Source organism: Falco rusticolus, chromosome 7 (assembly GCF_015220075.1).
Source record: "Falco rusticolus isolate bFalRus1 chromosome 7, bFalRus1.pri, whole genome shotgun sequence".
NCBI classification, from domain to species: Eukaryota; Metazoa; Chordata; class Aves; order Falconiformes; family Falconidae; genus Falco; species Falco rusticolus.
This window is the reverse complement of record NC_051193.1, coordinates 35,579,478-35,594,743: the sequence shown is the minus strand read 5'-3', so window position 1 is coordinate 35,594,743 and position 15,266 is coordinate 35,579,478. Positions and strand designations below refer to the sequence as shown.

At 36.5% G+C, this 15,266-nt stretch overlaps 1 protein-coding gene across 4 annotated transcripts; it reads right to left on the bottom strand.

Annotated features, from left to right (window-relative positions):
* Positions 1-544: 544 nt before the first annotated feature.
* Positions 545-5,065, bottom strand: RD3L (retinal degeneration 3 like). 4 transcript variants are annotated; one of them, XM_037393268.1, is made up of 4 exons: positions 4,782-5,065; positions 3,790-3,881; positions 2,770-3,075; positions 545-1,890 (listed from the first exon to the last, which is right to left on the bottom strand). In XM_037393268.1, exons 3-4 carry the CDS (start codon positions 3,066-3,068, stop codon positions 1,593-1,595), a joined length of 597 nt encoding a protein of 198 aa, XP_037249165.1. In that variant the 5' UTR covers positions 3,069-3,075; positions 3,790-3,881; positions 4,782-5,065; the 3' UTR covers positions 545-1,592. The 4 variants fall into 4 exon arrangements, with proteins under 4 accessions (XP_037249165.1, XP_037249167.1, XP_037249163.1 ...); XM_037393270.1 differs by having other exon boundaries at positions 3,790-3,878; XM_037393266.1 differs by lacking the exon at positions 4,782-5,065 and adding an exon at positions 4,109-4,706.
* Positions 5,066-15,266: the final 10,201 nt, after the last annotated feature.

Sequence of the window (15,266 nt, the reverse complement as noted above, 5' to 3'; positions counted from 1 at the left end):
CATGTGTGTGAAGTTTTGTGTATTTAGTTTATGGAAGGCGGAGGGACCAGTTACTTCTGGTATTAAGCTGCAATTTTTTATTGTTCTAAACCTGTAAGAACCAATTACTGTAGTCCTCTAGTGCTTTGTCAGGCCTGATTGTTTCACCTTCTGTGTATATTGTATTCTACTTTTCTGCATGAAATGTTCTCTAAATTATAAGCTCTCCAAAGTTGTTGGTTTTGTAAATAATGTTTTTATCTTTTCTGAAAGTATTGTCCCATTTGTTTCACCCAGTATATGTTGCATTATTAGTAAATTCTTTCTTGGGTGTGGGATACAACTGTGGAGCATGAGGAAATATCTTTCAGTTGTATGTTACCAGCCTGAGGAAATCTGAATGTTATCTTCAGTGTGTTTGAAGAAAATTATCAGAGGAAGCAGTTTTCTTCTGTGTCTGCAAAATAGTGCATTTTGTAAATGGAGCCATGTAAGTCTTGCCCATTTTTTTACGATGTGACAGACAGTTTAAAAGGAAATCTGGAGATGAAGAGGTTACATAAAAGATATGTAAAAATTTATTACATACAGTGAAGGGAGCTTAATTGGAAATGTAGCAAACTGAGTTCTGGCATATGTTTTCATCGATTTTCTGCTCTAATTGTCTACTGTGACTAACTGCTACGTATCCAATCAGTCTTGTAAAACTTTATTATGAGCCCATGGTAATAGGTGATGGCAGCTGAAAACCATGAAATTTTGTTCTACTTAAATTTAAAATTATCACCTCTTGCTTTGGAGATGTGTTGACTCTTTTGCCATTCTAGAAAAGTACTGTCTGGTTTGATCAAAACATTTAAGTTTAATGCAGAGTCCTGCTTTCAGGATAGCTTCCAATAAGCCAAATGAAGAAGTACAACTTTTTGAAATAAAATAAATTCATTAATTTCTTGAATGGAGAGCTAGTTGTTAAATGCCATTAAACACCTGATATTTTCATTTAGTTGTCTACCATTACAGTACTTCAGCACATGCAGAGTACAGTTTGGAAAAAGTACAGAAACAGTACATGCAGTGTGTTATAACTTCAGACATTGTTTTCATTTTAGAATTTTAACTCTTGAAGTTAAGAAATAAGTATTTGGCTCAAAAAAGTATTTACCAGTATATTTAGTATAATTGATACTATATTAAACCATTTATCTTGCACACGATAAAGTTCCCATAGAGTCTAAAAGCTGTGTGACAAATACAGAACGTTTTGCCTAACACTTTGTGGATTGATACTACTTCAAAATATGGAAAGCATTCTTTTCTTGTTTAAATACATCTAGCTGTATATGGCTAAAAAATAAAATGCTCCAGAGTTTTTTTCAGAAACAGCTAAATTTTTGGTTAAAAGGTGCCTTCCAAGACAACATACTTAAGGAACTATAAGATAGAAGGAGACTTCATATGTAAAGTTTGTTTGCTGCATACTAGCTATAATCAAGGATTTTAATTTCTGAACTTGGAAAAAAGGGGAGAATGTCACACTACTTATTCCGATGTTTGTGATCACAAGAAAGGAATGCAGACAGCTACATAGCTTTTTGAAAGAAACACAAACCAGCTTAACTTGATGGGTAGTAATAGGGTAGATTCCAGATTCTATGAGAGAAGGTGGGAAACATGCTTTGTGTGTTTTTGTCCACATAACTTGAAACCGTGGGGATTTCATCTTTGTCAGATTTGTTAGAACTGCCTCCGCGCAGGCTGAAATGTTCAGAGCAATTTGTATTCCATGCGTCTGCCAGTTGGTCTTGCTGGTTTTCTCTCTCAGTGGTGGTAAGAAAATCTTTTAAAACTTGCTTGAATATGTAGACTATTTCCCAGGGTAAAACATCATTTTCTGCCAAAACTTCACGAAATCTAGAAACAAAGAAAAATTGAAATCTAATAATCAGCATTGAAAACTCTTCTGTTTCCCCTCGTCTTCTGAGGGGAGGGGAAGGAGAAGGAAATGACTGCGTTCTGGTGTAATTTATTCCTTGCTGCCACATTTCCCCACACGCCTCCCCCAAAAGATTACAAGAGGAAGAGAGATCTAACAATGCATTGGATATGGTCCAGCTATTAGAAAGACTGAAAGCTGTTGTTACTGGGTATGCTTTTCTTTTTTTTTTGCCCTAGCTGGGTAACTTGATTTAAACTGACTTTGCCCTTAGCTATATTCTGGGCCTTAAAAGGCACATAGGCTTGTTCTGTCATTTCTGCGTGTCCCTAGAAAATGTATTTCATGTACAGGCATAGAAGATTTTTTCTTTGTAAAATGGAGGGACAGGGGTGTTTGGTTTGTTTGTTCTTTTTAAAAAATGGAATTTTATATATTTTTTTTACACTGAATTGCTGGTTTTAGAAGCTTTCAAGTATTTTGGACAGTGAAGCTGGATTTCTATGTAACTGTGCGTTGCATTAGTCCTTTAATTTGATCTTCAGTTATTGAGTTGCTATTTAATAAATATTGGGGATAAAAAAGAAAAAAATGAAAGTATTGAGAGGTCACATGTTTAAGCATATGAGACTTCCCTTGTTTTGAATTAGACCAGGAAAATCCTGATTTGAAATCTCCTTAAAGTACAATATATTAAAGTAAATAGGTGATTTCTAAAACACCTGTAAAAGTGTTCCAGTTGCTGGTTGTTGTTACTTTGGAAGAAAGATCAGAGGCAAATACAAGCTTGGATCAGGTTGAAGAAACATCTTACTTATGACAGAGTACTCAAAGTTAGAGAAATACGAAAAAATTACCTGCTGAGTACAGTTCCTGTTTGGCAAGGCTGAATTTGTGAACACAGAACTTCAAGCTGCCGTTGCTCAGTAGCTGGAATTGTGGCTTGAGGGTTTTGGTAGTTCTTGATCCAGTTGTAATCCGTGCCAGTCTTCTGGACTTTCTGTTCATTTTCAATCTCTTGCACTAATCTTTCACGCTCTTTCAGGTGCCATTTCAGTTCCCTCAGTAGGGTTTTTGTAACTACTTCTGATCCAGGATATCTTGTGGGTTTGTAGGAGTCATTTTTTGACCATTTAATCCAGCCAAAAAGTGGCATTTTTAAGCTGTGAGGAGGGGGGGAGAAGGGGAAATAAATTCTTATTTGTGTCCAGGTGATAGGTATAAATAATGATCAGCTGGACAGAAAAACCAAAATTTTTTCCTCTCCCCACTCACAGCTTAAAAATTACTTCCTTCTTAGCAACCAAACATTTAATGGAAACTTTGTTAATGATCCTAAAATATTTTGTAGTACAGTAGAAGCCGTTGTAATAATGATGGCCAAGCTATAATTAAATCTGACAAGCCTTGCATTTTATAATGTTTTCTGTCTGTTTTCTGGAACTATGGAAGTTAGAACATTTCAGAGTATATATCTGTCATCTTGAAAATATTTAAATTTTTGTATATGATTTAAAAAAAATCCCACCAAACGAAAAACAAACAAACCCCAAACAAAAAATCCCAAACCAAGCAAGAAACACCCCCCCCCAAAAAAAAAACCCCAATCACCAGCAACAAAACAAAAAACCCCAACAAAACAAACTCCCAAACCTCCAAAATTTGAAGTTACCTATACATTTAAAAAGTGATTAAAGTCAAGTGCTGGAACGTTGGGTGATTTGTTTTTAAAACTTCTGTATTGATTTTTATTTTAAATGAATTCATGTTTATATAACCTGGAAACAGAAATATGCTGGAACAGACTCTTAAATTGTAGTTTGTTACAAATCGTGCAGACACAAGCATACTAATTGGAGTAAAATAACGCAAGTTACCTTTGCAGTTGTCTGTGAACAATGTTGTTTCAGGTGGGTTTGCTTGAAGATCTCTTATTCTAGCATATCCCGTTTCCAGGCTGTTACTACTGCTGGAAGAAAACAAGGTTGGTTTTTTCCTTTTTTTTTCTTTTTTCTTTTTTTTTTTCATTCACTGAAACTGTGCTTAGAAAAATGACTTTCTGTACTGAATACGACAGTTTAAGTTTTTCTGCTGTTAAGGTACTTTTTCATCCTCTGTACCAGAGAGAAGTAGTAATGCATTTAACCTAACATGGTCTCTCAAATACTTTCTACAAAGTCCATTAAGATTGCCTACCTTTGAATTGAGTTTTGCCGATGGCAGCAATTTAAAAAAAGATGGCAACGGTTTCAAATGCTTGTTGCTAAATCCATCCAAAGGTATTGTTGGAAGTGAGATGAATAATGATAGTCTGAAGCAACTACAGACGTGCTTCTAGCTAAAGTTAAGGCTGTCGTATGATGTGATGCTTGGCTGTGCATAGCTGTAGGTCACAGTTTAGAGCTGTATTTTTATGCCTGTAGAGTGCTAAAAATAACTGTGTTGCTTTTATCAAACTAAACTTTCAGGCCATCGAGATACTGGAAGACTTTTCTCCCATTACAGGGGGATCAAGCTGTTCTACCTTCACTTCTAACCAGCTAAGGATAGTCTTTCTCTAGTAAAGATCATCTAAAGCCTTTGTTAAGTGAGTGTTGACAGAAGAGCTGTTTGACAGTTGCTCAGGATTTTGCTGCTATATTAAATTCTTCTTCCAGATGAATTTCATCAGTCTCGTGGTAGACTTTTTCATTACTATGCGTAGCTGTTAGCATTTTCAGTTAACATTTTAAATGTGTTTAAAGAAGCCAGTCTGTAACACCTACAGTGTGCCATGAAAGACACATTAATCTAATTAAAGTAATAGAATGATAAGGAGATGCAAATTGAGGTCAAACTGATCTAAAAAGCCCAGAATTGTAAGTCTTACCATACACATTGCTTCTCTCTCAACTGGCTGTCAGTTGCCTGCTCCCTCTTTCCTTGATGAGTATTTTGAGCATATCCATTTTTAAGATTCAATTTTCAGGGACGGCATTGTGCACACTAAAGGTCGCTGAAGCAGCCATTTTCCGTTCCAGTTATCTGGTCTCTTCCTATTAATCTAAACAGTAGGCAGAGTATACGAAATGCCCTCTCTTCTGCTCTTTCTTGTTCTAATGACTGTCTTTGCTCCTGATAGTATTTTTCATTCCTACTTTTTTTGCCTCCACTGGGTGTGTTGAACTGCTGGGAGATCAAGGGTTCTGTAAATTTGTTCTAGGTGTCATACAGCATAAAGGATGACGTGTATGGTTGTTATTAAAGCTGATATTACTTATACATTGGAAAAATTCAAATGTCAGTATTAATCCTCTTCAACTGGAAGGTTTTCACATTGCATTGTATGTGGTACTATGAAAATGGAAGGGAGTTAGGTTTATGATGACAGAACTGTCCTGTCAGATTTTCAGATGAAAATAAAATGTTCCTTGCCACCTCCTTTACAGCACAGTTAACATGTCATTACTTTTTTTTCCACTATATCAAATCTGAAAGTAAACTGTTGTACAGTATAAAACCATTGTAGTGTCTTTGCAAATTAAATAATGCATACTGGAAGGTGCGCAAATTACATGAGAAACCTATAACAGAGTGTTTTGGTGGTGGTTTTTTTCTGCTTTGGTGGGTTTTTACCTAATCTTTGATTACATCATTAAATGTTGTGAAGCAGGATAGTGAGAATTATACTTCTTTCCACTGTAGAACGTAAAAGCTGAAAATTTCTATTGCTTCTACTTTTGTATGCATTTCAGATCTCTATTTAGGAAGAGATGACAGCGCATGGGAGGCTGGCATTGGGAAGGAACTTAAAACTAGAGCAGTATTTTATGCAGTTGCTAGCCGGTGGTTGTTCGTGGAAACTCTGTGGAGAATTACAGTTCCATCCAAGTATCCCTAAATGTACTCATGATTCTGCAGTGTTGTGCCAAGATGTAAGTTTTGGCAGGGCTTTGGCTGATAGTGGGTGTGTTCCCTTTAGTAACTAGAGTTATTCTTAGGATTTAACTGGAGGGGGAAGAGGGGAAATGCTATATTTTGATTCTTCTATTTAATTTTTAGGCAGTTCCTAAAATTACAACAATAAATGTAGAAATTATGTGGTCTTCTCTACTTACCTTTAGGTTTCTTCCTTTCTCTCTCTCTCTCTTTTTTTTATTTTTTTTTAATGTTCTTCAAATCTCGTAATTGAGGGAAATGTTTCAGTTTCCTTGACATTCATCTAGCCATCTTGTGCTTTCATTCAGTCTTTTAAATTTAGATAAGTCGGAGATGCTGTGTTTTTAAAAATAATTCCTGGTTTTAAGATGCTGAATCTCTTATCTTTGGCATTTCAACTCATTACTCAGTTTACAAATTTTCCAAAAATTTCAGTCCTGGCACTTTTGCTTTCTTAATATAGTATACCGAAACAATATTTTTAGTTTCAATTTCCCTTCTCTGAGTTTTTCTTTGCTGATACTAATGACTAAAATGCATTATAATACCAAAGTGAGGCTATAACATCAGTTATATGATGAGTATTTTTTTCTTTTGTAATAAGCCATGATGTACTCTGCTACTGCAGCAGAGCAGTTGTTCACTAATTGATTTTTTCCTGTAAATTGACTCTAATTCTCTGTGTGTGTAATCTAAAAAGTAAATTGAAGAATCCTTGAAGTCTTTCTAAGCTTTCCTTCAACCTTTCTTTTACTTTTTTTTCCTAATTTTTGCGTCAAGGAATGTAATGAATTCCTAAAGCATCTGTTTTTTCTGTAACTTAGTAACTGTCTTTGAATTGCAGTGGATGATACCGCCTCTTATGTAGGTGAACCAGAAAAGGTATCTTTCTGTATAAAGATTTCTTATGCTTCCTTTTAAGATAACCGTTCATTTTTCTGTAGCATATTTTAGGCTTGTTTTCTGATGCTGTTCTTCCCAAGGCAGTGATGCATCCATGGTGGCAGTTATAGTCTGTCTATGTTTTATGCTGAAGAGGTGCATCTAAACCCAGTACTTGCAGTGCAAACCCTCAGTTTCCAAGTGGTTTTGTTCAGCCATGTGTGGCTTGGTGTGAAGGTGTGTCGGTCCAGCCCTAATATTTAACCTGGCTCTAATATTAAACCTGAGAATGTCTGGTACTCAAAATGTCTCATCTGTTCTAGGAATTCTTCTTTTGTCTCTTCCTCTTGGACATCACAATTGTGAGGAAGAACTTGATGGTTAAAATGATCTGGAATCAAAAAGCTGGTGTGAAGCTGCAAAGATACTTAAGTAGAGGTATTGCTAGCTTTTAAAGTTCTTCAGGGTTAAAACTTCTGAATCCTTGTCAATACTCTTACAGCTTTGTATGTTACCAAGTAGGAGCCCTCAGCTCCATGTTGAAGACATAGCACAGCTACAGATTAAGAATATTTGCGTACACTACTCATGAGTACAACAGGCAACATACTGATTCAGGTAGCTGAAAGTTACCATAGGGAAACAGAATGAGTCAGCATGGGATGCATGTTCTGAATGTGCTGGATATACCTGGATTTTAGCTTTGTTGGTACAACAGCAGAGCATAACTCTAAAGGAGTACTTGGAGAATAACAATGAGGTGGTTTTGTGGATGTTGACAGGAAACTTACTCTAGTATAAGCAGTAGCATTAGAGAAAAGTGGATTCTTACTTGAAAATCATCATAATTAACCTTATTACCAGCTACTTCAGAAGATGGGACTGGTAATATTTCTTAGCTAAAAAGAGGTGACAGAAGATATTTATTTTATCCTGTCTGAAGCTTTCTGTAATCTCTTGAAAGCTTGCTTTATGTTACTTCGTTTTTCTAAAAAAAAATAATCTCTAGCACAGGAAACGTAGATATTTGCATGATGTGTGGTTAAATAAGTTTTACAATCTGACTGAAATTTCAATGCTACCGTAATAAATAATTTGCTGTAATGCAGAAGTTATAGTCTTGAAATGTTTACCATTCTTTCAAAATCTGAAATTCTCAAGAAGAATAAAAATTCTCTTAACGATCAGCTGTTTTTCCAGTGTAGTTTTATTGCGAACCAGTGCTGTTCTGTAAATGTATTCTGGGACAAGAAAGCTGCAAATTCAAGTCAGCTCTGCGTACAGCAAGAAAGAAGTCTTTAGTCTTAATATATGTGTCTTAACATCACAATATGCAAAGGAACTTCCTAAACTGACAGCCAGGTCCTCTAATAAAAAAAGTCTAGTTAAACTTGGGTCTGCTACTATGCCTGTCTGTAAGAATGACAAATTCAGTACTTGTGCTGATTTGAGTGTGCTGCTAGACAACATACCGTGCTTTTTTTTTTTTTTTTTTTTTTTTTGACAGAAAGCCAGTTTGAGAACTTGTTGGTGCCGCACTGCCATTGGCTCTCCTGTCATCTTATGCCATGGGGCTGTGCTTTTGAACTGCCTCACTGCAGTGATTCTAGGTGAAAAACACTTCTGTTTAACCAAATATTGCACTGATGTGAGCAACAAGGTGTGACAAAGGGTGAGAACAGGTGGAGAAGACATGGCATCTGTACCATCTGAGATGCTGCTGACTCTTGCAATTGAAAGAGACAAGAACTATAGCTCTCTTTATGAATGACATAATGTTACACCAAGAAATTATCACCAAAATTATTATTTGACCAAAATTCTTGATAGCAGGTCATAACCATTGCTAGCTAGCTAACATTTCAACACATTGGTATAGTGATGTATGTTATTTCTTTGTTAGTGTCTGCAGGTAATACAGTCACTGTATGTGACTGTAGACAATTACAATTTGCTGCCTTGGATTTTGTGTGAAGGGCTGATGTTTTATTGTTGTGAGTTATGGCCAGTAGGCAGCTAAGTACCACACAGCCCCTCACTTACTCCCTCTTCACCCCTAGTGGGATGGAAGCTGAGGAATGGAAGAATGAAAGCAAGAAAACCTGGGGTCAAGGTAAAAAATTGTTTAAGAAGTGGAAGAAGAGAAAATGAAAACAAAGCAAGTGATGCAAAGGCAGTCATGCATCACCTTCCACGGGCAGACTAATGTCCAGTCAGTTCCTGAGCAATATATGATAATCCTGACTGAAAAGGCCCTCTTTTCCCATTTTATTGCTGAGTATGGCAGTATGTGACATGAAATGTTTCTTTGGTTAGGGTTATCTGCCTGCTTGTACACCCACTCAACATCTTGCACACCTCCTATTCTGTTTGTGGGGGAGTGGGGGCCACTGTGGCAAACAGAAGGCCTTGATGCTGTGTAAACACTGCTCAGCAATAAATAAAACATTGCATGTTTTAAGAGTATTGTTTTGGTCACAAATCTAAAACATAGTATAATGAAACTGCTATGAAGAAAACTGACTATCCCAGCCAGCCCCAGAAGAGTTACATAGGAAGGTTACTGATGCTACCAGTCGTCTGAGAAATGCAAGATTTCCTTTTTGTAGCTGTCCATAGCTAGCAGGTCAGATCATTTGCTTCCATTTATAAATGCAACTTTACTCTTCGAATTTACTGATCAACTTTGCGATGCATTTTTCTTTTGATTTTCCGGAACAACTTGCTGTAGCTGTTTCGGGCTGCAGACAGATGGTGAGTCTACCTCCTCTGATCACTTCAGACAGTGTTTGACTACTGCTTTTGCTTTTTAACAACGATGAACTTGCCAGGAGCTTACATGAGAGGCCTCTTAGTAAGACTCCTTCTTTGGTCCTTTGCTGTGACAGCTAACAACAGTAGTAATTCTCTTTTAACAGTGTTAGCTGACAGAAAGTTGTGTAAGCTATCACTGTACTTCTGTTGCTGTGATGAATAAAATCAGGGTGTGTTTGAAGCTGATTTCTTCCAGTTGGACTGTCTGTAGCATTAACGTTGGTGACACTTCACTAATAGGCAGGGGAGTAACAATGTCAGTTTGAAATTGAGGGGATCTTGCATTTGTTACTAGTCTTCACTGGCATTTTTAAGATTGGCACAGTCTCTTACTTGCATTATATTTTATTCAGACATTTATTTAAGCTGGATTTTACCAAATTGATAACTAAATGCTTTTGGTTTAAATTTCTTGTTTGGTGGATTTTTGTGGGTGTTTTTAGGTTTGGCGCTTTTTTTTGGTCGTTTTTTTTCTTTTTGGCCAAGTTCCTTGCCTTTGTGGCTAGAGGGAAGGGACAGATAAGTTTTAGGGAGTGTAGATGCTTTGTGAACGTTGCTCAAGGATCAGAAACTGTGCTAGATAGAGGAACTGTGCTTTTGATTTAAGCTAATAAATATGAACACCCATCTAATTCATAAACAATTATAGCAGCATTATTTTACAAAATTAGATGTTTCATGTGTGGTAGGTAGAGACATAGCTGGTGTGTGGCTTGTCACAGTCTGCCATGGGTAATAGCTGCCCTCTTCCAAATATCCCCATTTGAGCTATGGCTGCAGAAAGAGGAGCTCATCAACAGCTCATCTGCAAGAAGAGTCCAGTTCTTTGAAGCCCTGGAGTTCATCCCGGTTTCGCCTACTGGCATAAAATCCCAGAGTAATATACAGTAGACTTGAGGATTTGAGCTCGTTCATCCTGGCATATTTGGTTGTTATTTTTCTTGAATTTTAACTGTGGGTAAGATGGCAGGTCTTACAGAGCTATTAGTTTCACATAGAAGAAATATTTCTGAGATGTTGTGTTTCCATAGTCTATCCAAATAAAAAAGATTTGCATTTGAGTTTTTCAGGATTTTGCAAAGCAATTCTAGTGCGTTCCCCATCTCTCTCCCTCTCCCTGACTAGTTAAGGTTTTAAAACAGCTCTGAAAAACGGCTGTAAGGAGAAGCAGTGCAAACCTTGGAGGTGCCTATATATGAAGACTTTATCGCTAAATCTGGCTAATTACATTTTAGAACAGCTTTCTGGAGTGGAAAGAATCATGCATCTCATTGATTCTTAGATTCTTAAATTCTGTAAATCACCTTCTAAAATCTCTATATTAGTATTTATTAGGTTTCACTTATTCTGGATTCTATTAATAATTTTCTTTTTTTGTGACTGAAACATTATGGGTTTTGAATGACTGCATTATTTCCTTAAAGTTAGTGTATTTCTGCAGGTAAGACCAGTCTTCTAAAAGCATGGAATATCAACTAACTGCCAGTTAAAAGGAAAATAATTTTTAGTATGTCCTTCAGTAAACCCAGTGGAAGGTTATTTACTGTCATGGCAAATGTTCAGTTATGTAAAGTGTCACATTATTTTAGTTTCAGAAAACAGGCTTTGAAACAGTCTACTGTATATATCGTACAAAAATTGTACAGCAAAATATTGCTCTGTATGCAGTAAGGCTAAGTGTTTTTTCAAGTGATTCCTCCTCCCAAAGATCTTGAAGTAGGTGAACAGCTTGCGTGTGTGATAGAAGGCATGACTTAGGGCAGTCCCTCTCTCATGAAATGAGTGATGCTAGTTTTATGTTCAACTCCCAGTCCAAGGTGAACAGGCATTTTTCTGTCAAATGAGGCAGAACATAAATAAGCAAAAGGTACATCTATAAGAATTTTTAAAAACACAGCCGTAGAACACTTTTGTTTTTTCAATTGTTTGTCCCTAAAATGGAAGTGTTCTTGAAACTACATGACCTTGAATAAGAGCTTCTGTCCCAAAATTTATCTGCAATTGGATAAGCAAGCATCTTAATCATTGGAATTTCATAACATACTTGAATATTTTCTTTATACAGTTGGGTTTGCTGTCTAGGCAGTGTTATTTTTTTCAAGGAATAAGCCTGTATGGAGTTGTTCATTTAATAAGGCTTTTTCTAGCATCATTTCTAGAGACATTAACTGTGTTCAGTTTATGCATTGGCATTGTAGTATATGTCACTGGAAAGAACCAAACAGATTACCTGTAATAGTTACGGCTGGGATTGGGCAATTTATTATATTTGTTGATAACTAAGTATATGCAGAAGTGCTTTGGTTAATATTTCAAATGCTCAAATACAAAAATATACCAAGTGTACTCTATTGCGTACAGACTTGTTGACTTATTAGAGGTCATTCTATAGCTTGAAGAAAAGGAAGACCTTTCTCTAGCTGAATTTATTTAAAGAAAAGCACCCGTAGTGTATTTGAAAGCATTTACAGTTTGATGTGTCAGCAATTTCTGGTGTTAAACTGTTTCCCTTCTAGTAATTCCCCTAAAGTGGCAGCTGTATTTAATTCTATGTTTATGACACTAAATTTTTCCTTTAAATCCAAATCACAAATAATTTAAAAAGATTTTTATCCCAATAAAATGCTCAAAATTAGTCTTACTGTAGTCATACATACAAAGATTGGCACGTTTCAGAAAAATGCTGTAGCAGTTCAACTGTGTGGTAAGGAATAGGGAAGGTATCCCGTTTTCTCTTAAGAAAAAGTATTATTCTCTTACAAAAAGAGGCATACTGTGTACTGCCTTTTTGCCTGGACAGAAAGCCTCTGACAGCCTGTCAGGCTCAAGGTTCCCATGTCTGCTGCTTCAGAGAGTATTTTCCAAAATAGAGAGATCTTGAGATATATACACCTTCATAGATAGCTGACATGTTATGTTTTACAGATGCTAGGACATACCAAGGGTTACTTGTTGAGTGATGTTACTGATTGTGTTCTCAATGCTTTATATTTTAGTCTGCCTTGGTCCACTTAGGGTGGACATAATGTCACGTGTTTGTAGGTCAGCCACAGAAATCTGGCTGCTTTTGAGGATGAAATGCCCTTGGTTTGAATAAAATCACACTCTTGCCTTCTTTTTTGAATGATGTAGAAGGAAGAAAAAAGTAAACATCTAGAGTCTCCTGCATTTCCTTAAATTGAGTACTTGATATTTTCGGTAATTGTCTTTGTCACAAAAATGCTTTTTACTGCCTCTTAATTTGGCAAAATTCTGTGTTTCATATATGCAGCTGAGAAGTTGTTGTTTACCAATGTTTTAATGTATTTGGGGGATCAGAAGACTCTAGGGGAGTCTAAAAGTAGGTGAACACCAAGGCTGGAATCTGGAAATCCTAAAGAATATATGCTGTAACAGGGCAGGTGCAGTGAGATGTGGGTTTTCACTGTGTCAGAGATAAGTGGGGAAGGGATGACTGCTTTATGGGACAGGCAATGCATGTTAAGTAGAATCCAGGAAAATCCTTTCATTATTGTTGTCCTTTCCTAGCCTGGAATGGACTTGAATTTTCTGAATCTTGTAATTCTACTGTCAGCAAATGTTTGTTGAAAATGGTTAGAGAAGTATTCCATCCCTTTTTGTTTGTCCAGGTATATATAAGATTGTACCTCCTACTTAACAAGTAGGCTTACTAAGGATTGCTTGAAAGGATTGTATTGTTCTGATGGTTTAGGATAGCACCAGAGGGCTTCATAATGATTTTTTTTTTTAAATTTTCCTTAAAAAATAACATCATTCTGTAAGCTTTTAATTTTATTAAAGCTGCAAAGTTCAACATTAAAACATTGGGAAATGACACAGTGAAGGCTGTTTGTTCATTTCATATGCCCATATGCAATTTGCCATTTGCATATAATTTTCCCCAAGCCTTTAGCCTGTTTCAATGCATTGAGTGAGCAATGTTCATTCTTAATGACTGGCCATTAAATATTTTCTTTATTCATTGCATAGCCTTAGGTTTATTTACTGCATGCTGTTTTCTGAAGACAGAAGACCTGATTTCTGAAAGAAAAATTGAGCTATCTAAACAAAAAAAATTAATGTGTTCTCACAAATTGGGGGTCATACTGCCCTCATGTTCCTGGAGCTGTACAAAAGTGAAAATTGCATACATACTTCTATGAGCCCGTTCTGAAATGCTTGATAGTCCATCTGCAGGAGCATTTAGTTGAATACATCTGGTATTATATAAAACAGTTTCTTAGCTGACTGGTGACTAAATACTGATGCTTCTACAAGGTATTTACAGCAAATGATGAACACAGTCCTACCACTCTCATCCTTAGCCCCTGCACCTCAGTGGAAATCTTTTGTTGAAATTATTTGCTTGCTGTTACTCAGGGTTCTGACAGTCGAGTAATACCTGCTCCTCCATGACAGCATTTACTGTCTTAATCAGAGGGCTTTTTGTCTTGCAGAGACTGAAGGACAAGTTGTATTTACTGCGTAGCCAGTTTTTGTTGTCAGAAGATGTGTATCCAGTGCACTTGGTGAGGCTGCAGTCTTACGGAAACGAAAAATAATGGGTTACATCGCTAAAATCTGTATAGTATGTGCATGCAACACTACCAAAATGAGATTGTGTGGCCAAGCTTAATTATGTTGTTTTCAACTACTGAATACTTGACTTTGATACCTTCATTGTGGTTTTGGGTTATTCAGTGGAATAACCTGCTTAATAGCTTGACGAGGTGTATGAACTCTTCCAAATTGTACCTTGGGTTCAGGCCTGTCGTGGAGCATTCCCTGTCCCAACTGCCGGAGAAGGGTTGGAGTGCTAAGTGTTGTAGTCAGCCTGCTGAAAGTAGGCAGCTGTTGCTAATGTTGCTGTTGTGCTATGCGTGCAATCCTGTTGAACCCTGCATTACGACATATGTGAGATCCAGGGAAGAACTACCATAGCTCTATGCCTAAAGTATTGTTAAAATAGGATAAGAAGCCATTTCTTTTTTTTTTTTTTTAACAGCAGTAGGTGATAAATACTTGAAGCTTCCTGTAGGAGGAAATAATGATTGATCTCAGAGAGTAGTCTGTAGCAGAGCCAAGCTGGCACAAGAGTTTGCCCTGTCAGAGAAGGTGGGCGCTCTGTGGCATCAAGAAACTGTGAATTAATCTATGATGAGAGCTGTGTGACACAATGCAGTGTTAAATAAGCTGAAAACAAGAAAATTTTGGTTTTGGAATCAGTGTTGCTTATTTGGGTCAAGAAGTAGACACTTCTGCAGCAGTATCCTTTTATAAAATGTCTCAAATATATATCTACAGAGAAACAGATTTGCTGTGTGTTAGCAAATTATTGTGTAGCAAAAGCTTGCACTGGGCTTGGTTTCAGTAAAAGTGCAAAACCATAGTTTTGACTTCTACGTTGTGTTTTGGTGTTTGTTCTGGTTGGTTTTTGTGGTCGTTTGTTGTTTGTTTTTTTTTTGGGGGGGGGGGAAGGTACAAGAAAGAGGGTGCTTTTGCTGTGTCCAAAACTTTTTGACATCTAAGTTAATTTATGATTTAATAACCATTATATATATGCTAATTTATTCTCTTGTGAAATCTAAGTGTTTTTTTCACACAGTTCAGACATTTTTTTAAATCCTATTTTACTGGATAGACTTTGTTTTGTGTGTAATAAATTTCCATAAAATGCACTGCTTGCATGATTGTCTTAATTTATTTTTTTCCCTGGCCACCATCATGTCTTGGCTCAAAG